The sequence below is a fragment of the Conger conger genome, chromosome 12 (genome assembly GCF_963514075.1).
Source record: "Conger conger chromosome 12, fConCon1.1, whole genome shotgun sequence".
Classification (NCBI taxonomy): domain Eukaryota; kingdom Metazoa; phylum Chordata; class Actinopteri; order Anguilliformes; family Congridae; genus Conger; species Conger conger.
In genome coordinates, this window is record NC_083771.1 from 32,348,371 (window position 1) to 32,373,326 (window position 24,956).

The following is a 24,956-nucleotide window of genomic DNA, read 5'->3' on the forward strand; positions in this document are numbered from 1 at the left end:
GTATGATGACTCTTTTAAATCTGATTTTGCAGTCACCAACTCGCAGTTGATACAGAGTGAGCCCTGTCACCATGAGGGTTCAGGAGAGTTCAGCAGGCCAGGTATTAAGAATAGAGCCTGGCTTCACCGAGACCTACTAGCAGCAGAGACATCCTGTGATTTACTGGGCGTGAAATTGACTTGGGAATGTATTGCAATCTTCGAAAGGGAAAAATAATGTTTCCTCCTCTCTTCAGCTCATTTCATTTTGGCAAAATAGTACATGAATGCATTCCTGCCAAATCGAATATTACCCACAGCCTGAAGAGATTAATTTGTTTGCTTAGCCTTTCTAGGGTTTGCTTTCTGTAGAGATTTGCTATTTCTAAAATGTTTTCAAATTGATAGATCAGTAGAGTGATAGAGTGGTTGGTATCTTTGGTATCTGGAAAGTGTTTGGGCTCAACTTGTCTAATGTAGTATCAAACAACACAAAGAAACACAACAGTTGAAATCAGCAACTTTAATATGTATGGATGTCCAAATTACTCAAAAGAAGTAATAAAAAAAACATAGAAACACTGAGCAGGGCAACAAAAAAATCATTAAACATTCTTTTTTAATAATGAGAAGTCAATGTATTCAAAATGAAATGCATATAATAAAACAATCTAACAAAGTCCAGCTGAGAAAATGTTTGCTTGACATAAAATCTTCACATTATTGTTAGTTCTTTGCCTCTTGACTTCGTTGACTGTTGGTTATAATCCTGTTTGATTCACCACATCATTGAAAACAAATTTTGTTTGGGGGAAAGCCTTGCTTTGGCTTTTATACTGTGGGTCTGTGTTAGTGCTGTGGGCACTGCTGGCCTATACTCAGACACAACATGTTTTCTATTTCACATAGTGTTTTCTGTAATGTTTATGATTGACACCATTGTTAGGAAACAGGATTGTGTAGCATCAGTCTAAGGCATGGCGGGTGGTCCGTTGGTGTGTATGGAGTGTAGTTATCACAGAAGAATAATCTGTCTGTGCCACCTCTCTGAGGTGTTTATAACTAAGCGGCCATGTCTGGGGATGTCTGTTGGGTGTAGTTGTAAGATGTAACAGGGGATCAAACACTAGTTTCATCTGTGGTGACTGGAAACCCATGAAGCTTTACTAACCAACTGCTCTTCATGATAGAAGACAGGTCCTTGGGGCTTCTGGGTGGCTCAATGCTATAGTGTGTGGATGGGCCCCGTGGTCTGGCATGGAGTCAGTGGAAACTGTGGTCGGCAGACCCATAGGGCGACCTGCAATTGGCCCCAGTATCATCAATAGACGGGTTTCACTCAGCTTCACTTCAGCCGGGATCATGCTGAATCAATGCACACCACTGGTGGATTGGATGCCTTCTTCCATCGTCAACAGGTTTCCTCTTGTCCACGAGCCGTGGGAATAATATTTGAACAGTTATGGGCTATTGTACCGACCTTATGCACAATAAATAAAAGGAATGAAAAGCTTAAGTTTGTAGTGTACAGTACGATCCATTGTTTATTGCAGTCTGAAATGGTAATAGTCAAGTCAAGCAGGTCATTACCATCAGTCAAGCCAAGTGAGGGTTGAAGCATTCTCAATGTAAAGGTTTTAATGGCTCAAGCCTCATAAGGCCTGACTGATGTCAGTGACCCGTTTCACTTGAACTGCACCTCTGTTGACGGTACCTGGGATCTGCTATGGAAAAAATTCTGATGCTGAACAGCTTTTTTTGTCATTCTGCAGATTTATGTCCACTGCAAAACTTAAACATCATTTTACGTCCTACCTGGCATGTTGTTTTCTGCTGAGAGGCACTAAATTACCTTATGATGGAGAAAGGTTCATTTTTAGTATGTGTGTGTGTGCACACTAATATAGTACATTCCACACACGCAGCGGTGTGCAAGGCCTTCAGAGAGCAGTTGAGGTTTCTGTTCTTCAAGAACACAGTGCAGTCATGGCTGAATCCCCTCTGGCCTGTGAAATAACGGTGTGATTTACCTGCCCTTCATTTTGAAACAACCTTTCACAAAAGAAGATAGGAAAGCCAAAACCTTCTCTAATATATACGTCTGGTTTTGTTTTATACCCAAAGACCGTTAAATACAGAAATGGGACAGGTCTTGGAGTAAATTTGTGTATATGTTTTTCCCCCCCCCTAATTATTTGACCCACTTTTCCGCAATAAAATTCACACAGTCCGTGTAGCCAAGATAAAATCTGCACAGCTGTTGGGCCCTTGTGCTCCAGGGGGAATTGTCCCCTGCTTACTTTAATCAACATTAAGTCACTTTGGATAAAAGCGTCAGCTAAATTATTATTAGCAATGTCCATCACAACCTCTAATGTCGATATGGGAGAGTGTAGAGGCATGGCTGGAGGCCTCTGCAGCCATCACCCCCTGCTCTCCTGGACTTGCATTAGTCCGGCGCACAATGGAGTGGACTACAGAGAGAGCCCACGGGGCTAAACGGTGCTTTGTATATACAGGCCTGGCCTCATTTCACCCCTCAAACCCTGCTCTACCCCGATCATTCACAGGTCCAGGTGTGGCATGGGGCACGGCTGTCTATGGGTCTTCTACCCGTCATTGCTTAAGCGGTTTAATAAGGGATTCGGCACCCCCCGTAGAGCCATCAATGTTGCACAATTTATGGCCTCCCGTCTGCTATAAACGAGTCATTAAAACGGGGGCATTCACATCTGGAGCCATTACGGATCTACAAAGCAGAGTCGCAGAGGAAGACCACTGGTGCTGTAGGTATTTTTGCAAGGAGAGCTCGGTGGGGTATCCGTGACAATAAAGGCTTCTTTCACGCACTCGTTTGTTGACCTTTCTCTTTGACGCCTCCAGTCGCTAAATGAGGCTACGCTCACGGATGCAAACACCTGCATGCGCTTTAGAGCAGTTACACATTTCTTTACGAGATTCCAAGAGTTCAAGTTTTTCCAACTTAGCGATACATTAAAGCACTCCATCATGAAATCAACATTCATCTTAACCCTTGCACTCTCGCACTAGCAAGAACCAATATGAGTGAAGGCCATCTGTAGGAAGCTTTTCTTAGATCAATTAAAAAATACCCACCGTGCATATAAATTCCAATACCTTTCAGTGTCTTGTGAAGCTGCTCAATTAAAACTACCTCTTGATTCTTCTCTACAAAGAGATGGATGTATAGATTTTCCCAAGGTTGGCAGATACTAGATGAGACATTCATAAAAACCATGTAATTGGTAATACCCAATCCATTGCTGACTTTATTTTATTTCACCTGAACATAGCAGTGTGCAAATAACTTTGTATCTGTAAACCATATTGAGCAATTTTGCCAATTTTGAAAGAACACAAATTCTGTTATACTAAACTGTTTGGACCGGATTCACGGACACAGATTAAGCTTAGTCCCGAACTAAATTGAATCTACATTCATAATTGAATTTAGTCTAGGACTAGGCTTGCCTTTGTCTGCGGAACAGGCCATTTAAGTTCACATAAGGTTTCAACATGGGGATGATGATCAGCTAGCTATTCTCTCTGCCATTCCTTGCCCAAAAATTCATCTGGAAAGTGGAAAGTTTGTAGGCAAACTGCACATCAGCAAACAATGAAACGTTTGTTTTTCAGTGCTCTTCAAAAACATGATTTATTTTTAATAAATCGTTAAATGGCTTTACAAGAGCTGCCGGTCAGCAGGCTCACTGAAACACTTCGGACCGTGTGTACAGGCCCTCAGGAAGGGCCCATGAAGCGCTCGCGCTGTAGAGCGCTGACTTCAAACAAACAGATGGGATAGCTTTTCCGCATTTTGGTGTCTGACAAGCTACTTTGGATGACAGAAAACAACCAAAAAAAAAAAAGAAACATGACATTTTACAATTCCTCAGCCCTCCAACACACGCTATTGACACAGGGGAGGTGGGGGTCCTGGAAAACGAGGCTCCTATGCCGACAGCGACGTTACAAGGGGCCCGCCATGTTATGTTTCTGGAAAGCCCCACAGGCTCGGCAGATGAAGACCTGCGCGTTTGAGCACTCTGCAGTCCGTTTGGCGACCTTTCGGTCTCGGCGACGACCCCAAACTCGTTGCCGCGGGTGACTGGCTGGGAATTGTCCGTTACGTTGATGACGCGCCCGCTCTGGAACAGAGTGGTCAGAAGTAGTAGTTGTAGTAGTCATTGTTGGACCTCGCTGCCTTCCTCGCCGAATCACGCCGGTCCACTCCGTTACGCCGAGCTACTGCCCAAACAGGATGGTCACGGCCATGATGATGCAGCAACAGGCCACGTATGGGCTCTTCCGCTCACCTGTAAGCACAGAACGGACACTCAGAACACAATCATTCAGGTCATACAACATCTATAATCACAGCGTTTTCCATACCGTGTATACACGCCAGACATGTTATTTATACATGATATTTATCTGTGAGCCTGCTATAGTCATTCTATCAGTCAGGCTTTAGTTTACCGAAGGATATATGAGGAAATAATTTTGCTTCATTAGATATGGGAATTGCAGGCTTGTGTTACACTTATGTGTGCCAACAGACTTGGGAGCTGGCAGGGATGTGGTGCTTTGAGGTGGTGTGAAAACTGGTCCCCCTTGTAATGAAAAATGGTACACTCAGGATATTTCACAGCTTACCTATTCTTGCACATTTCCAGAATATTCCCAGAATCCTGCAAACAGGACAAGAAGAACAAAAAAAACCAAAACATTTTAATCACAGGGTAATTAAAATTTATTTCCAGTTTATACAACAATACTTTCGGAGATCACTTCAGATTAGCCTCAAACAATTCAAATGTAGTCATTGAAATAGAAATTATCCGTTTTGCAGAAGATTTATCGAAGGCGCTGTATTTAGGAAGCCATTTGAACTCAATGGAACAGTGTTGGAGAGATACAGAACCATGTATCGGCTGTGGCTAGTCCACAGGGTGGTGTGATGTGACAGTCTGCCAGGCTAGCTCATCCTCTGGTCAGTATAACATCTACACCACCAAGTCTGCCTCCAAGGGCAGCCCACAGTAACTGGGTGCCTTGTGGATCAAGGCAAACAGTCAGTGAGCACAGTCATGGGCACAAACCGGGATGTCAAACTGGGAGACAGAATACACAACAAAATCAGGCTGCACTGCCGTAGAGAGCAACAACTCAGACTTGAGAGAAAGTCTCGAGCCACTCAATGGAAAACAATTTGCCGGAAATTGTGGCTGTGGACAGGAGTGTGTTTATCTGATGGAGACGGATTTGCAGGCTTAAGCGTTTCCTTTCACTTCCTCGCCCAAACCACAGACTAGACTAGATTAGACTCAGATTAGGCCTAAAAGTGCTCTCGTCCACTTGTGATCTGAGCTGTGGGGCTCCAGCAAGGAAAGTGAAAAAATATACATTACCATTTATCGGCAAAAATGTGATTTCTCTGAGTAAATGCAATACCTGTAATGGATGCTGGTATTTTCTGGAGAAGTTTATTTCGATGCGGGCGTGATTCAGTATAAATAAGAGTGTACAGTTTGGCCGAATTTACCTTTGAATCAGCCAATTCAAATACATTTCCTGAATTGAAATGCATTGACCTCTGACCCTGGACTGTACACTTGACTACGTCTGGGAGAAAGCTGACTGGGAGTGTGACTTCTGAGTTCATCACAATTACAATCTCATCAGCCAAGTAGAAAAGCAAACGGCGTCGTCAGCTACCAGTGAACTGTGTTTCACCGATAGCCGGCAGGCGGTCGGTTGCTCCCGTCCTAATTAAGTGACCTGTTCAGACGACTGGTCACAGCTGGGGGAGTCCAGCGGGGTGCAGACGCTCAGACCAAAAACAGCTGCGGCTCTGGGACAGCCAGGAGCCAAAATGGCCGTGATGAGGGGGCCAGCGGAATAAAATACAACACTTCAACTGGAAGCCCCGTCAGGGCACTTCTCTACTCCTGAACCAACTGTCAATACGCATTCATCGTGCAGGGGGATGAGTATAAGTTGCCGGGCCCTGTCCTGATGGAGCAAAAATGCCATATGGACATAATCTGCGAGACAGCATTTGGGTTTAAGGTCTCATCACTGGGGATCTGATGATGCGATTGCACTACAGTACATTACCTCTACTTTGAATAGTACATGCATTTCGCTTAGATTAGCTTCATTTGTGCATGACACGCAAGAAAAATTGAAGAAAACTTTGGGTTTCACAGTTTAGCTCCTTGAGCAAATTCACAAAGGCACTTGCGGTTCTGGGAAATGGGGGTAAAACACTATGTCAAAGATACGGCAAAGCTTTTTCATTTTCAGGATACCATAATTCAGCGCAAAGCAGTCCCGCTGATACTCGTAAATTTGACGGACGGTTGGTTTACAATGCTCCAGCAGCTTGCTCTGCTGCAGTTCAGCCAATACGTTTGTCTAAACTCGCATTCATTTCTCCGTTACAGAAACAGCCTGGTGACTCGAGCCATTTCCTCCTCACGCACAACACAACTGCAGCTACAGCAAGCAGTCCATAACCGCCTGTTTAGTGCTAAACACCATTACAGAAGCACACGTCTTTTATCCGGCTCAGATCGTCTATAGGGCTCAGATGGCGGGACGAGAATAATCCCCTTCATTTCCTCCTCTCCATCTCTCTGTCACATTTCCAAGCATTGGGCAACATCCTGTTGCTGTAGCCTCATTTAAGAAAGGCTTTTTAATGAGAACTTGTCTGTTTTTTTTATTTTTAAAAGGAACAGACATAGAGAACTAGGACTAGGCTACTTTCATTTACTTCTGCAAATAATGAGGATGTGGTAATTTTGTGAATGAATAAAATGAAAACGTTGCTCATTCACATTACCCATCTTCACCATGTTTTCACATGACTCTGCTCCCCGTCCCAGCGAATTACTTACACTTATACTCACGATCAGGAAAGCGTGGCCAGTGCAACAATTTACCTTATGACTCAGTACACAAATAGGCCTAACTAAGAGTTAAACCAACTGGCTTGGACAGTTACCTAGCTCATATGATAACATTTACAAACAAGATTCAATGTAGATAACTAAGAAGAGAAAGACTTCCATTGCTAACTTAATCTTCAGTATTTTACTCAAAGCAGACTATATGCAAGTACACACTACAGTTGTGGTTCTGATCCCACTGTTACGAAAGCAGGGCAGAGCCAAAGTGGATCGGTCCCAACCGAATGTGAAAGTGCATCGTCTCATTACGACCCTGCACCTGGAGGCTCTGTGCCGCAGTCACCCACCCTGTTTTGTTCTTGTCCAGCAGGGTGGGGGTGAGGGAGCGGAGATAGGCACACGTGCAGATGAGGAGCAGGATCACTGTGAGGAGGCTCTGGAAGTTGAAAATGGCAGACTGCAAAAAAGGAAATAGCAATTAGATTTTTACTATGAAATGACATCGTGCTTTGTGAATAAATAGCATGATTATTACAAAAATAGACAAACAGATCTTCAAAACAAAAACATGAGTTGCTGTTAGCCTTAATGTGTGTCTACTGAACCACAGTGCACAAGTATTACAACGCACCACATTAGTAGTATACAGGACCATATAGTGTGCAAAAACAGGGAAAACCATTTCACTCTCAAAGCCCTAATATAGAATCTAAAAAAAATACCTATTATAGTATACTTATAATCCAGTTAAACAGGCTGTCATGTATATTTGACGTTTCCCAGGTAAGGACTTTCATTCATGTTGCAAAGATAATTGGGCTAAAGCACCACAGAGAAACAAATGTGAAGCTTGTGAACCTTTCATAAGAAGGATTTCTGTGGATCTGTCAATTTGACATAAAAAGTGAAGGAAGGGGGCAGACAAACAGGGTACAGAATCACAATCCTGAGAATTTGCTTTGCTGGAATATGTCCCTCTTGGCCTCTCAACGCCCCTGCGAGCTGCAGGTGGAGGTAGGACAAACGTGGCGATGAACAGATGTTCAGACAGCTGAGCAATCTGTCCTCGGCTCTTGATCACTGATTGTGACCTGCCGTCAATGCACCCAGACCTTCAGCGGGTCCTGCAACAGCGTTGCTGTTTCATAACATGTATGTGCAAGTAAAGGATTTCAGACTAGCCTCTAGAATTCTTACTCTACTGCAGTTTAACAACTGTAAGGCAATCTCACATCCATACAAAACTATTCCTTATTTTCCAACCACTTGGAAATAGTCTAGACATAGATTATGTCCAATATTAGCCTGTATACATGTGATGTACATGCACGTGTGTTCCACTGTTTTTGCACTGTAACCACTGCTGCATTGGTAACACGCCACCTTAGTCGCAAACCAGCTGTAACCTAGCAGTGCAAAAACACACTGACCTAGGTATGCTGGCCATCCCCGGACAGAAGGTGTACTTTCCACTGCTGTCTTATGGTTTACCAGACAATTAACATTCAGCCTCCTGCGCTATGCGCTCCTAGCTTGTGCGCGATGTCTTTATGTTGCACTCCCTCCAGAGCAGGAGTAACAAAAGTACATCACATTTCCTTTGCTTGCAAAAGCTTCCCAAACACTATGCAAATTTGCCAAGCTTGTCTTCCCTGATATAGTACTTTACATATATGAAAACCATGGACTGTGAACAGCAGAAATGGCCAGACTTAAACAACCACTTTTGCTACCGTTAGAACAGCACTTCGGAGCACACATGTGACTTCAGTGGCAACTAGGCTCATGACAGAGCATAAAGAGGATGCGACCAGATACTTAATTTCTGTGTAAATTGATCATGCTACATAAGTGAGATTAATGTGCGGAGATCTGTCAATTCAACAGCTAGATCTAAATTTAAGGCTTAAAAAACTGGATTTTTTCTGTAACAGTGCACTAGTGTTAAATACTAGCCAAGTAACTACAATCCATAGCACAGGACATAGCTATGCTTAACAAGATTAAGAAATGTAGCTTTCGGCATCCCGTTACTCCATTCCAACAATAAGCACAAACCAGAGCGGGTTTACTATGAACAGGCGAATCAACGTGACAACGAACCGTATTCATGAACTTAGTCTATACAATTAGCAACTCATAATAACTAGCTAACATTAGCCATGTCAATCACACAACAGAACATAGGTAGTTGTTATGAACCAATCAGTTGCTAATTTGATTGCTCAAGAAAATGTTCAATACTGGGCTACTTCTGGAGTAGTTCGCGTTTCATATTACTACTATTAGCTAGGTAACGTTAGCCAAGGACAGCTACAGGCTCAGCTATACGTCATACAGGTAAGCTGCTAACATCAGTTAGCAAAAAATATTTAGCTCTGCAGCTAGCGAGCTAGATACTGACTGACATATTGCCTTGGATACCAATCAAACCTATAAAAATAGTAACACGAACGTAATTCTCTCAAAAACAAATCTGTAAATTGTAGATAAGTGTTCACTAATTTACATTGGAGCTAATCTCTTACCATTGTGAAAGTAACAGCCACATCACATTTCCTGTGTGACCCTGGAAGTAGCTACCGAAGCCAGGAGGGCATTGGTAAACGTTCACTATGTGCACATGGCGCTGTGATTGGTCTATAATTTTTGGTTTAGGCATATCACCAATCCGAGGAATGCGCGCTTTGTATGCGTAGTGAAAAGCAACGTTCATGAAACCTCACGTGCTCTTCGCGCAATTTTATTGGCTGCTTTGTGTAAACGAAAATCATCTCTCAAGACAAAACAGCGGAACTTTCTTCGTTGAGGTAGGTGTACTGTACTGATGAGTGGAAATGCAGTAGCTACCCACCTAAACTGGGGATGAGAAAGTACATTTGTTCCAGCTAATCTTTGTTAAATACCTCCCACAACTATCGGAGATTTACTGAAACTAACTAGATTTAAACGTGTATGGCCAAGACACATGGGGACGTTGTCAGCCGATACTGTACAATGCATTTAGCTTGCTAAACTGTTGCTATTATTGCGGTATGAAAACAACATTGGCGTATTATAAATATTTCGTGAACAAAGTACAGAGTACCTATAACTCGTGTAACCTTCCACCATTAAAACAATGTATGTGCTATCCACGCCGTTTTTATACATATTGTATTTTGCCATAACCTGCAAACATTATGTCACAGCTCTACGTTTGGTGTAGTTCTAACAGGCTAATATATCTAGGTATACAATCGTTTCACATCAAAAACACCACATGCCACTGTTGCAGTATATTCATATGGTATGAATTGCATTGCACTGAACGGTGACCAGCGTGCATTGTATGGGTGAATTATAGGGTCAGCGTATTGTGACTTCTGTGGCAAAGAAAACCCAAGCCAATCCCAATGAATCTTCTGCATGTTAATAAAAAAAAAAATTTAGTCTAGCGTTTAGGCTAAAGGCCACCAAAATATACAATTAAGACTGCAATCCAATATGTGCATTATAACCCCTCTGAGGTGAAGATTAAAGCATTTTGAGTCCACAATTTGGGAAATTCAATCATGCTTCAATAAAGGTTTCATGAATTAATTGCTGTGGTGTAACCTTGGAATGGACAATATAGGCCTCATTTATATTTTTCATACTGTATGACCATCCAGGTTTTTATGTGCCTGAATGTGATTAATGATAATGACATTTTATGATAATATTTTTGTAAACTGTTTCACTAAACTGTTTAGCTACCAATTCGTTTTCTACATGGAATCAAATTGGTATCAACCAACATGCTGACATGCCTGCTTGGAAGAGACTGGCCAGTGGGTTTTTTTGTTCTTTTTTTTGGTTACGGTTGAGAAAAATGGCTCTCCAGTGGGAAATCTGTCAGGGTAACATAGCTGTTGTGGCAATGAGTTTAGAGATTTTCTTGAGGGATGTAGCGACCCTAAAATTATGCGCACCAGGAGAATTGTCCAGAGAAGGTGACACAATCGCACAAATCAATGGTTACCACTGGCAAGGAAGGGGAAGAGAATGGAACAGAGTTATAGGCTATATTTTACAGACAGGCCTCCATTTAATCAACACACAGTTTACTCACCCAATCAAAATCAGCAGAGAGAAGAAACCTGCGACTATTAGGTGTGCTGTCATTGGGGCGGATGGGTTCATTCCTGAACTAAACCTTAACACTAATAGCATGGAGTCTGTAATTATAAGTGAGGCGGTGAGTGACAGTTTTGGCTCAATTTTAGCCCTGTCAGTGCAGCTGCAGCCATCTGCATGCAAAACATATCCTAGTATCTTTTTTTTTTGGCATTTGAAAGTTTTTCTTTGTTTAATTTCACTGTTTATTCAGATTGCAAATATTATTGGGCTGTTTTTCTGCCACAGATCTAAGGGCTTTTCATCTCTGTTGAAAGATGCAAAGGTGTAATGTAATCCATTTTCTGCCCATCAGTGCAGGCAAGGAATTGTGGGCATTTGTACTTCTGCATGGCCTCTTCTGATCCCCCCATGCCTGCGGGCAGGTCCCCCTTTACAAGGGCCGGGCACGAAGGGAATGTGTTTTAAACACACAGCTGTTACCTCCGTACAACAGAATCTGGATGTGTTATTAGCAAACCACTAATCTCAGAAGACACCTTGAATTAGTGACTACTTGCGGTTTAACCCAAGTTTCTCAGAAGCATAAATCTTCTTGTCGTCAGTCAGAACTCATACAGTATCTGACTGTTTGCTTTGTCTGAGGAGGGAGGGGGGGACCCTCATACAGACATCGCACTGTAGGCCACAGGCAGTAATCATGCTGAATATTGTCCTCTCATTTCCACGCCATCAGCTGGTCCAATGATTCACATGAAAGGCAAACCGTTTATCATCTCCACTTCCAAATGGCGTTGAGTGAAAGCCATTATTTAACCTTCTATGTGGCCTCCATGCATTCTTCTTGCACCTTGCACCCCTTTTGACCTGTGACAAAAAAGTCAATGCAGTATTTTATATTTTGTTTGTTTTCTGAAAGGTTGTGTCAATATGCAACAGACCATACTTGTTTTTAGGTTATAGCTATGTTTGTTTTTAGACTCAATTCTTCACAAAAATAACTCAGAGGTTCAAGGTCAAGATAAATTGTGTGAAGAGAAGTGGTATACAGAGCCCCCCTGGTCACCCTAGTTAAAAAAAGACGAACAGAAATCCATTTCTCGTTTTTTCTAACTGTGTGCTCGGTGTGTCAATCTGTACCCTCAGTTTTGCAAAGGCAAACCGAACGCATGGCTGGCAAAACCAAGAGTACAGATTTCTGCATTGAAATTATATAGGGAGTACAGGGGGGCTCTGTAGGTGTTATGTGTGGAGTGTGTACCTGTATATGATGTCAAACGGATACAACTGCCAGTAAGAATGTGTATTTGGTGCAGTTTTTTGTCAGGCCTCTTCTCTTTGGGAACAACGGTATGAAAAATGCATTGTGAAGGTACAAATGCTTTTCACTGGGGTGGTACCCTATAGGCAGGCATGTGCAGAGGGGGTGGCTCCAGGTATCCAAGCACCCGCACCTTTTACCTCAAGTTCCCAACGGGCCCCTTTGATTTGATACAATTAATATTGGTATTATTATTGTTGCTACCATTCATTTCCATGAATTGATTTTGGTAAAATATATTCGGTACAATAACTGGGTATCATAAAACAGTTTTTTCTAGCTTGGTGTGCCCTGTTCTAAAATTGTACCCCTAGCCATAGTACATAATTCATTTGTACCTTTTTTGGAAAAGGAGTTATTAGTGCCCAAATAAAACATCATCGTACTTTCAGGGTACATTTGCAAATGTACTCTAAAGTTCTCTAAAGAACAAAAATGCACCTGAGAGTTTTTCTGAGAGTCTATATTGGCTCTTCACCGATTTTTCCTTCTAGCTTTGGAAGGTAATGGAACACAGCTACTAAGGCTGCTTTTTGCTGGTTGGCTTAGACACAGGCTGCCCTGCCAGCGTGATGGTTAATAGTGATGGTTATTCTGCTGTAACACCTACCATGGAGACCTAGTGGGCAGAACCAGAAGATAGGAGTGCTGTTCCCGGATTCACACTCACCCCAAAAGATTGGCATATTATGTGTATTTTTACAGGGAGGTAAAGCCATAGATTGCAGGTGGTCACAACTGGTGCTTGGGACAGGCATGGCGAGAGTTTGACATTAAAAATTCGTCCCAGTGTTTCTGGGCTACCACCGTCTCATTTCGAGCCAGCCAGGGCCACCTTGGAGGGAACATCCCAACCTTTTGGCACGGAGACGCGAATGCCTGCTTCTGGGCGCCACCATCTTGGCTCGGCGGGCATCCCTTTAATCACAGCCTCCAAGAAACAAGGAGCGACCACTTTGCCTGGCTATCAGTCACGCTCCGCTTCTTGCAGAATTGCAAGCCATTTTGATGATTCACATGAATGCAGGATATTCGGGCAGCCAGCAGAAGCTGCAGGTCTACTCTGGTTCTGCATTTAAAGCTTAGATGAGTACTTTCTGGGCGTACTCACTAAAGGCTGGCAGCCCACAGAGCTGCTTTTGTTGGAGAGTGGCCTCTGGGCTGGACCCAGGGCTTCCCTGACAGGCAGGGGGTCGGTGTCCAGAGCTGGGCCTGTTATTCACCGGTAGCTCCTGGCTACATGTTCACAACTAAACTGCAGTCTCATGGTGTACAGAATATGTCGGTGCTGAAAGGACTGTGCTTTTTATCTCCTGACAGTTGGTGGTTTTGGCGAAATAGTTTGAGTTGATTTTCTGGAGATTTGGAAAAGGGAATAGTGGAATTGTGCGTTCTCCTCATCAACAGGAGCGAAGTGAAGAAGAGTAGAATTTTAAGCATACTGGAAGTTGCAAGTCTCCAGTCTATTAAAAAAGAAGTCAAACTATGTTCAGAAATCAAGCAAATTATGCAGATTATTAAGGTTAGTAGGGTGAAAAGATAAAATCGGTCAAGGTTTTTGCTCTGGACATTTGGTTTTCATAATAGGCTAAGGAATGTCCTGTGCACAACAGAAGTGCATTAAACAGTTTAAAGAGCTCTCATTACCTCCCTGTAACATTAACAAGGATGGATTGAGATGACCAATGTCAGATTTAACCCCCTCTGTGCTGGTGCTTGTTGACCGTTCTGTGCACACACGTGTTACCTGGCAGCTGCCCGGCTGTTGCACATCCCAGCAGTCCAGGTGGAGCGCACAGCTGATTTACGGGGATTCCGAGCCCGCGCGGGCTAAAGACAGGACTGCGGGATTGCTCCGCCGACTTTGAACTGGCCCCAGCGTCTCCGCGGCAGCAGAATGCGTGGCGGGACTCACGCCTGTCATTACCGCCGGCCATTGCCGCCCGTGCAGCTGTTACCGCTGCTAATGAATGGCTGCCCCGTTTTTTTATGAGGTTAAAGTTTAATCTGTCTCCGAGCATGCACGGTCAGGTTCAATCTGTCCATGGGGTCTGCCTGTTACCTGTCCATTTTGTGTACCGTCCCTGTAAAGCCACCGCAAATTGTTACTGGTAAAAATGCTTCTGTTTTGGGTGCATAAACTGCCCTTTTTGTATAGCAACAGCTGTTCTTTTGTTTCATGAATCCAGAAGGGCGAGTAATAATTTTTGCATACCCTGACTGGCCCAGCAGTGTTCCTGGTACTATTAAAACTTGAGTTTGAGTTCCTGTGTTCACTGCGTTGCCTGACATTATGCAAAAGTTATTTAGTTTAATTCTAGTATATAGTATTGGTGGGGTCAGTGCAGCAAGAACCCTCAATAAAATAGCCCTTGACTGAGTATTGTACTCTCAAGCACAATGGGAATCACCTGGAGCAGTACATTAATGAATGGAAAATACTTTTGCACTGAAGAGTTGAAGGTGAATTTTGTCTATGAGCGTATTTAAAAGTGGGGCCAGGGCAAAGGTCACTGTTTGGCTCTTCCTCAGAGGAGAAATGACATCTTGAGTTCATGACCAGGCCCAGAGTATACAGCCTGAAGATTGTGGGGGTAAAAACCACCACTACACTGGGACCAGCAGATCCAGTTTTATTCGGCGCTCTCCCTGTTCTCTACATGGGCAGAGTGCCCTCCATGTTGTCGGTACACCACAGGCTGGCCATCCTTGCGGTGGCCCAGAACAGCCATTGTCAAACCCAATGGGGTTTCTTTGTGGTCTGGAGAAACCAGGGGCCCAACAGTGGGAGGAACTTTCATTAAGGACAACCCGTGGTGTGTTGCAGCTTCTAACACTGCATGTGTGTTCAGCACCAAGCTGCATTTACAGTAAAAACTTGTGTGTAATAATGTATCAAGAAGGCTAAATCCACAGGGATTGACAGAGGGGCAGCAATTATTAATTGTGCTGAAAGCCTTTTACATGACTCAAGGTTCACAGTAAAATACTTCCCGCAAGCGTTTCTGACTGCTTGATGCTGACACATCTGTGTTCCATATTAAAACTTTCCATGCCTTTGTAATAAAAAATCTAGAATGGTGCAATCTAACAAACATGACAGCGAGAACAAAGTGAATCACTAATTCGATTATTTCTTGAATTGTGGAAACAACTGCAACAACGCGTGTTGCAAAAAGTATATATCTTGTACATTTGACCCCCTGGTGAGCATACAAAACCACTATTACCATAATAAAACCTGCTCCCTTGTTTTATTTTTTTCTAATTGTTTGCCATACACCAGCATAAATGACAATTTTAACATTAGCATTTAAATCTTTAGTAAGGGGGTTCCCCAACTTTTTGAGTGGCCGGCCACATAAGAAAAGTAGGCAGCTTAGGCAGTGGCAGGGAGAGCAATTGTTAGACTGCCATAATTTTTAATGGCTTAGAGGGAAATAAACATCACCTTATTCAGCCTGGAGAAATGTGGTAATTGCTCTATCTAAAAGTAGCCGGCCAGTAGAGATTAAATCAGCTGACAGCCTGCGCTTTGGGGACTCAGTGTTTTAAAAGTTAAAAAACTAAAGCTTGTGATGTGAATGTGAGGCTTTTTCAATCACATAATGAGAGACGCCAGAACATGCTGACAATCCCTGACTCGTGTGAGCCAACCAAAAGGCACCGCAACAAAACCCTGCTATCGATTCAGACCAGTGAATCCCCAATATCAATAGCCCTCTTCCGCCATTCTGAGGAACATGAAGTCTCACTCTCCTACCCAAAGAATTACATTTATGCTTAACATAACGCACAGGGTCTGTTGCTTCGCATGTGCTCTCAGCTTTGAAACGTCTCTTCCGCAGGCTTCAGTCTAGGCCCAGTAGAATGAGTGTCAGCCTGCGTGAGATCAGCGTTTCCTCCAAGCCCGGACACACGTTCTTTCTGAGGGTGGACTGGACGGAGGACCTGGGGGAGGGCTTCACCGTCCTGCTTTGTGATGGCGTCTCTGCCTGGGATGGCAAAGGTAGGCGCAGGCAGGCCCTGAGTAATCCTGGGTTCCAGGAGCCTTTATTTTATCTCCAGCCCACCTTAAGGCCCAGCTAAGAAGTATAGCAAAAAGAGCAGCGCTGACATTAACTCCAAATACAAAATGTGCAGGGTTGTCATAACCATGTGTGCAAGGACACAGTGGTCCTTTTGTATTGGATGCAATTATTCATTTCCATGTGATTTTGCATAATCCTTCAATTTATTAACATTTTTTTACGTAACTTGTGTCCATGAGTCAGACAGAGACAGAAAAAACGTGTGCAAAAACTGGAATTGTTCCCAGACCCTTCTCAGTGATTGAGGTAATTTCCTGGAAAACTCCTCAGACATGTTAAACAAAAAAATTAACCGAAGATTAATTGATGCACATATACTGTATACAGTATGGTGAAATGTATGAATACAGGAAACATATTTATATCGTGGCTGTAGATCAACAAGCACAGTAGTTAAAGGGAAGCATTTTCTACAGCAGAAAATACACTCCTCCTTACACAGAGTTTAAGCATTTATGATCAGTGTTGAGTGAATGAATGAGTTGTGTGGGGTGTGATGGGAATTCAGGCATATTGTGTGCTAAGCTTTGAATAGCCTATGAGTGTCCCTTGATGATCTCAGTGATCCTAATTCAAGGCCTTTGCTTACTGTGGGAACGTAGCGCCCAAAGGTCTGCCACAATAGTGGTGGTGTAAGGAAAATCAATCAAGAATAAGTAGCACTGCATTGTGTATCTGTGCCTGTTTGTCTCTGTAGGCATATGGACCTGCATTATTAAACTGTGCCTGTCACTGCCCGACTGAGTGTGAACACAACACAATATTCAGAGTAAAATCAACTCCAATAGAGTACATTAGACTCTATTACAGTATATGTGGTCCCTGTTGGTGTGTGTAAACTCTTGCAGTTGATTTAACACAGGTATTTTTGTCTTGTGGGCCTCACTGAGATGTCGCTGTTTCTCTGTCTGTGTATGGTCATCACTAATTTTCTCTTGGTGTCTGCACCTCTCTCTCTCGCTCTGGTCATCGCTAATCCCTCTCTCCTGGCCTCCATGTGCGTAGTGTCTGAAGGTGACATTGTGCGGGAGTGTGAGGAGATGGAGATGCCGATGGAGAAGTACCTGCAGGACCTCCAGCTGGCTCTGACTGAAGAAGGAGAGCAGGCCGAGGGCTACGCCTTCCACCTGTCCCCTGCCTCTGCCTCAGCCTCTGCCCCTGCCCGGTCCGGCATCCTTCACCTGTCTTACGAGAAGGTGCAGAAAGACATCTCGGTGAGTGGCTGCGACTAATGTCCTGCAGTCCTTAGGATTTAATACATCCAGAGAAAAAATGGAAAATGAGGGGATCTCTCGCTCTCTCTCTCACACACACACACACAGACACACACACATATTCTGTACACTAAAACATTAAATCGTGCTATAGGATCCAGGCCAACATTTAGGAAGTGCCTACACTTGGATCACATCAGCTCTGGATTCTGTCTAAAAGCATGACATGAAATACAGAACATCCCGGAAACAAGTGGTCAGCTCTTGCTATCATATGGGTTCTTGGATGAAAATGCTTTTTTCTGTTATACATGCCTTTGTAGTACACATATTTTACATGACCCAAACCTATCTCGCTTTGTGAATTTCTGCTGTAAAACAGATGCGAGGAAAGAATAAATATTCACCCCCTTTTGACCTTGTACAGAATGGATACGTAAATCATGTTATGCAATGCTTGTTAGGGATCACTGCACTTTACGTGTCTCGGCTACGAATATTTATTTTTCAGTTTGGGTCACAACTCACACGTACAGCAAATTAAGTTGTATTTCTTTTTTGCGTTAAGTCAAAAAAGAGCCCCAAACTGTATTATTTCCTTCTCACCTTATAACCAAAGTGAGGGTGGATTCCTTGATGGATTTTGGGATACATTACAGGCCTTAAGTTAATGGGCTGAGTAACTCAGGGTCCATTGGCCAAAGAATATGAGACTCATTCTTAAATGCAAAAGCACTAGTTTATGAGGCATATTTAAATTCAATTCAGCATATGCTCATTGTTATCGCCCAGTGACGCCCCCCCCCCCCCCCCCCCCACTGCACACACGGTCTAAACTATCAGAACCCCCCAACTCCAAATAAAAATATTGATGTAAATCGAGACTGATTGGTACCCTGCTTGGTTGGATTGTTGCCGTTCGGTGGCGTTTGGTTGCGTTCGGCCCATAAGCCCGTCTCGTTTCCGTGTTCAGAGATCCATCCTCAGGGTCTCCCTGCTGATTTGGCCTTCCCCCCTCCTTACTGTATTATCCGAAGACCGCTGTTCTCTTCGGCTTTGATGATAGCATTTGGGTATCTGTACAATTTGCTGAAGGACAAATGGTAAGCTTAAAAAAAGATTCAATGATTCTTTTGAGTTTTAGCAAACTCACAATGAAAACTTGGATGGTGGATGGTGCATGAAGGTCTCATGAATTCAATATTCCTAAGACCTTCATGCACCATCCACCATCCAAGTTTTCATTGTGAGTTTGTCTCACAAAAAGGTTTGTGTGAGTTCTATAGATCTTGGATAACTCCAGTATCATAACTTTTATTTCAACATACAACTTTGGCATTTAGTGTTAACATTTATGTAGAAACGGTTTCCCTGTGGGCATTAATGTTGAGGCAAGGCTCCAAACTGTTTAATAATTTGAACAGTTGTACAGAACCCAAAATACCGTGCTCTTTAGAACCCAGGACCTCCCAGACTCCAGACCGATAGGGCCCACCAGTTCCTGCTGACAGAGTGATAGAATTGTTGTTGCTGTGGCTTTGTGTAAACAGTGATTAGTGTGTGTGTGTGTGTGTGTGTGTGTGTGTGTGTGTTTGTGTGTGCATTTGCAAGTATATGCATGTGTGAATGAATGAATGAATGAGTAAAGGAAGGAAAATTAGCACATTTTGTAAAAATACAAAAATATTGAAAAGGGTATAGCCTATAGTGTACAATAAAAAAACAAAAACTTTGCAATAATCATGCTGATAGTGATCGATAACTCATCAATGAAAACATTTAAATCAATTAAAACATCAGATATAAATGAGGTAGGTGGCCTTTTTATCCTCCTTCTGAGTTTTTATATCTGATGGTAGTGGTTTATACTCCAGGAATAATGGATGGCCAGTATCTTGAGGGAAATGAGTGATTTGATGCTTTTCAGCAGGATGGCCTGTTGACTTTAATTACTCTGTCAAGTTTGTTCTTACACAAGCTGTGTATTCTGTTTTGATGTGTTTTACACTGCTGACCTCATGTTAAGACCTTCAACTTTGCTAACTGATGTTGCATGCATACTCTGGTTATGTATGTAATTATAACAATTTTGTAGTTATCGGGAATTGGCTGTGCCTAATAATTACACATGCACACCTAAATGCAATATGTTGGCAGTGGAGGGGTAACTTAATATTGGGAATCTTCCCTAGCATCTGGCAGAGGGGCCCCAAATCCTGCGGTCTGTTTTAATATGGTGCTACAGGAACTGCTACATTAAACCTGTGCTCCCTTTTAATGTGGTGCTACAGGAACTGTTACATTAGACCATGAAAACACCTGAATATTTGACGATGACACAAAGCCATTCAGCCTAACCTGGTCTTAAAACAGCCTACAAGCCATAATTTTATCTCTGATGTATGTATTGGTATGCCATAGCACGAGCCATAAACGGCATAATTAAGCTGGAGTAGAGCCAAAATGTCGAGCCATCGTCATTTGAATACCCAGGTGCAGTGCTGTTCACCATTGCTGCCATACAGGTGGCAGCACACTGTTGCGTGCCTGGCCAGAGTGGGGGGATGGGTGTGAACGGGCCCGATGTTGACAGGGTGGGTGAAGAGGAGCCCACCCACCAGGTCTGAAGTCAGCAACTGCCAGGGGCTTCAGCTCCACCTAAACAAATGGCACAGGCTGGCCGTCCACCCCCCATCCTTCTGGGGAAGAATGTGAGATCAGAAGATGGTGACACTGCTTATCTTACCACCCCCCCCCCCCCCTCCCTACAGCCAGTAATCAATGCACTTGTTTCCCTGAGGCAGTGAGAGGGCCTGTATGGCTGTCCCTAGCAGGCCCTTTTAGGGAACTGAGCTACCGACGATGTGACGGGAGATGCGTCTGTGATTTCCTCTCCAGTTCAGCTGAACACGGCCTGGGTTGTTTTACACCATTAAGAGTCGGGTCTGCTGGATGGCATTAACCAACAGACCAGCCAGATAGCTTGGTTTTCAGTCCCGTCTGAAACTTGCTGTGACCGTCCCAGGGTTTATCTGTGGTAGACAGCAAACCCTGATTTTAGAATAGCATATCCCCCCGAAAAAGTGGCTGAGTTGAATGTGCGCGACAGTGTAATGTGCCACTTCACAACATAAAGGGATCTGACCTAAGGCTTGGGAGGCCTTACACCACACTGCTATCCTGCCAGTAGGGACCCAGCGAAACCACCCCGCTCCTGCTGGAGTTTGTAAGTGAGCCCCAGGCTTTTATTGGCCCATGGATGAATATGGCCTTGTTTGTTAAACAGTACTACACTGTTTGTTAAACAGTATTACACTGGAACCCAGTCTCATTCTCATGCTTTTTGATGAGGCCAGAGCAAGAACATGAAGGCCTTCCTGGAACAGCTGTCGTCCATTTCTGCCCGACGATCGACCCCCGGGCCTGCTCTGCAGGATTGTGGGAAACTTCCCAAACCATCCTGTTCTCTTCTCTGTCCATCCATAATTTCCAGAAAACAATCATCAGTTTTTTTGATTACTGTCTGTACAAACATTTGAGCATTCAGCCACCCTGTTTCTAGGCAAAACATCCCTCCCACTGCCTAACTCACTGTCCTAGTCTTCTTCACTCTAAACACCTAACAGCTGTCATAGATACATACTGAAATGTTCCTTTCTTTTTTTTTTGGAACAGTGTTGGGGGATGTTACCAGGTCTTTTCTCACATGTAGTTATCTGCAATAAAGAAGCATGTTATTGTGTGTTTTCAATGTGAAATAGTGAAGAAAGAGATTTTGGGGTTTTTGAGGTTTCATTTTGGCTTTGTCTGGTAATAGTTATGTGATGGGCATAGTATATTCCTCTTCTTAGGCTCAGTCCAGTGCACTTTTTGTTTGCCTCTCTGTTACCTTTTTGTTCTTCCAATTAAACTATAGTTTGTTGCTCATGTCTGTGATATGCAGTATTTGTTGGGTTTTATATATTTTCTAAACAGGTGTTTTGATATTTGTTAAGTTTTTGAAACTCTCGTTGAAATGTTATCAAAGCAGGTGTTTCCATTGTGCCATTGTGAATGTTGAGTTTTCAAATGGAATTGGGAGGGATGTCAAGATGCGTTACATGATTGACACCTTGGAGTAGCATATGTGATCCTGCTGTGGCCAGAATAGGAATACTGGCCACTTTCAGTTATTTGCTGGCCTGACAAACATGATAAAGTTTGCAAAGTTCATAAAAGTAGACACTGTTTTATTAAGGATTGCTCCATGATAATCGGAATGTTCCAAGTGAAAAACAAAGCAAAACAAAGCAAGGGAATCAAACCCTTACTAATTACCAGATTGTCACGTAGTACATTTTACTGGAACTTACTTCATACTTATCGTAATTCCAAATCAAGTGGATTAAGAAATATACCAACATCTGTTTATATTTTAGGTTCTGTGAATCTGTCTGTCTTCACAGCTTGGAAAGGTTGGCACTATCACGCAGAGATCTTGTTTTGTTGAGCATCAGAGAAATATGAGTCAGAAGTAAAATACCTTCCATTGCTACCATAATAATGACTGTGGGCCCCATGCCTATTATGTAGAGAAATCTTCACATGGAGGTTTGGTTTCTTTTTTATTGCTGGTTTTTAAAAACAATTTCCACTGTGCGGTGTTGGCCTACTAATTAGGCACATAAAATAGTGGGACACTGTATTATAGGATGCTCTTCAGTGACCCGGAGAAACCTCATAAACTACAACAGCATTTTCAAAATGGCTAACAGCTTATGATACGTGCACGTACATGCACACAGGAACACTCGCTCTCTTCAACACACACACGCACACACACACACACTCACACTACAAGAAGTAGATGATAGTTTCTGCCTGGTTCAACCTACTCCATGGTTGCCTATATGAGATGTGTGATGCATTTGAGATTCTGGGAAAAAGAAATACTCAATACTTTTCCATATCCAGTATGTGCCATCATTTGATTGTCAATTTTTAGTGGCAATGTTGTCATTCTTACGCACTCAAAAACCAGAGAAACGGTAAATGTTAGATCATGATTTATGTAGGCTAGCATTTCATATCGTTGACGTTTGTGTGCAAACATGGTACAGTATCTTCATTTCTTGAGAGAGAGAGAAAATGAGTACACTTAGGAGTGTGCGAGCCTGCCTTTCTCCCATCCATGATAAACATGTTCCCTTCAGGATGAGTGACAGGAAGGGTGTTTTAGGGCCCTGATGCCTGAACAGGTGTGATGTTTGATCAGCTGGATTGATGTGTTTGTACAGTTACTTTTTTACTCAACCCCTCTCCAATTACACAAGTGTGGGTGGCACAAAATTCAAGCCTTCCTATTAGGTGTATATTCTAAGCTTGTGTTCTTGTTGTCAGATACCTTGCCTAGAAACCTGTGTCGGGAGAAATCTTAACCTCTTCTCCCAACCCCGGCCGGATATATTCTGTATGTGCATTCCACACTTGCTTTCAGTCTGCTCAACAGCCTTGGTATCGGTTAACATTTTCATTCTATTGTCACATATTGTTATTATCATCATTACAGCAATGTTAGCATTATTCCTACTGGTCCTGAGTATATGCAGTTAGTCAAATAGTGTAAAAATGCTGTAAAAAGCATGAAAATTGGTGTAGGAATACATATACTTTGGAAGTAGGTATCTACAGCGAAGTACCATTATCAATTAATAGAGAATTCATCCAGACTGCAATCTGTAATTTCAGGTTCATATTTCCCCTTCTTTAATTATCACTGGAGCATAAGTGATAACACAGCGTTTATTTAATTAACATGAATATAATCTATACATGGAAAGAAATTGAAAAAGTGAATCATCCTGTAACTGCTTTTGCACAAGCTTTGAACGCGAAAGGCAGTAATTGGGGTCTGATTTGGAATGGATGTGCATGAATGTGCAGACTGGGGCACATCTGCACGGAGTAACTGATTTTCACCTCATTGCTGTGCTTTGGCTATGGTCACAGGAAACGGAGAGTGAACCTGTCTGCACAGATAGATAGTCAACAGATGTGTGCAATAAAAGGTTGCTATCACAAGAGACAACAGCACTGAGTGGGGGAAAAAAAGCAGTTGCATCCCATAATAACCCTCCTGTCAACACTTGATTTTTCTTCTCTGCACAGTCACTCATGTTAGCGTGATTTCTCCAGGCGAGGCACCTGTGGATTTCCTATGTACCGGAGCAGTAATCCACCGGCGGCCTTGCAAGTCAACCATGGACTCACCCTCGAAAGTGCATTTGCAGGCAGACTTAGATTTTGGAGGGATGGTGACACAAAATTGTCAAATCTGAGAAAATGTAACTGGCCAGCAGCATCTTGCACACTGTTCCTGCCAAATGGCTGAAGCTAAGCGGGTGTGGGCTTGGTTTAGTACCTGCTGCTGGAAGTGATGTTGCATCCTGCATTAATCACTTTTGTATTACCCCCAATGCCCCAGCGCAGTGATGGGGACACTACTGTAGGCAACGCCGTCTTTCGGATAAGATGTTAAAATGAGGCCCTGACTCATTAGCGAGGCCCAGTGGTCATTAAAGACCCCGGAACACTCTTCGCAAAGAGTAGGCTCCCAACCTGGCTCTTTCAACTTTCCACCTCATCGTCCCCTGATTCACTTTGAGTGTCTGGAAAAGCGCTATATTAATGTAATGATCTATCTATCTATGATCTAACTTTTCCAAATTTAGATTTTCCCCATTTACTCACCTAGTTTTTTATCAACCGAACAGCACAGCTGGCTTGTGGCTTATGAAGTACAACATTTCATGGAAACACTGAGCATCCATTTTAGATGTTTAGAATAATGGAGAATAAATTGATTGGTATCTTTCATAGTGCAACCAAACGGTGTACAGTTGAACCTGGGTTGACTGATGAAAATAAAAATTGGTTTCTGTTAATGTTTTGGGGGTGGGGGGAAGTTGCTGGAAGTGTGCGTGAAACCCCTCTTCCAATGGGCAGGAGAGCCAGTGCAGCCTCTGCCCATACACGGGGATATGATGTCATCGACTGCAGAGGTCTGCCCCCCCAATCAGCTCCCAGCAAACTGTCTTAGGAGATTTTCCTGGCAGCCCGCTTCCATCTCTCTACTGTACTGTGGCTCAAGGTTCTAAGGCTGAATCCATCCGCCAGCCTTTCCCTCCTGTTCAGGGGGAGCTGTGCCAATGCTCCAGGTTTGAGCCCAGTGTTGCCAGGTCAGCCATCCCGTTTCACTCAGGCAATTGTAATCTTTACAGAAAATACTTGCAAGACCTGCTTTTCAGTGATGTGGGGGCCAAAAAAAAAAATTGAT

The 24,956-nt window shown here is 43.1% G+C and overlaps 1 protein-coding gene and 1 long non-coding RNA gene across 2 annotated transcripts in view; one reads left to right on the plus strand and one right to left on the minus strand.

Annotated features, from left to right (window-relative positions):
• Positions 1 to 3,239: 3,239 nt before the first annotated feature.
• On the minus strand, positions 3,240 to 9,558 carry LOC133141385 (uncharacterized). The gene is made up of 4 exons (XR_009710092.1): positions 9,446 to 9,558; positions 7,265 to 7,374; positions 4,657 to 4,691; positions 3,240 to 4,316 (listed from the first exon to the last, which is right to left on the minus strand). It is a non-coding gene; the product is annotated as an uncharacterized LOC133141385 (long non-coding RNA).
• Positions 9,559 to 9,603: 45 nt separating this feature from the next.
• The window catches only part of xrcc4 (X-ray repair complementing defective repair in Chinese hamster cells 4), a 71,070-nt gene continuing 55,717 nt past the window's right edge, over positions 9,604 to 24,956 (plus strand). The window contains exons 1-3 of the mRNA XM_061261907.1: positions 9,604 to 9,727; positions 16,185 to 16,345; positions 17,433 to 17,641. Of these exons, the coding sequence (XP_061117891.1) occupies positions 16,207 to 16,345; positions 17,433 to 17,641 (348 nt within the window). The 5' untranslated portion in view covers positions 9,604 to 9,727; positions 16,185 to 16,206. The remainder of the gene's footprint in view (positions 9,728 to 16,184; positions 16,346 to 17,432; positions 17,642 to 24,956) is intronic.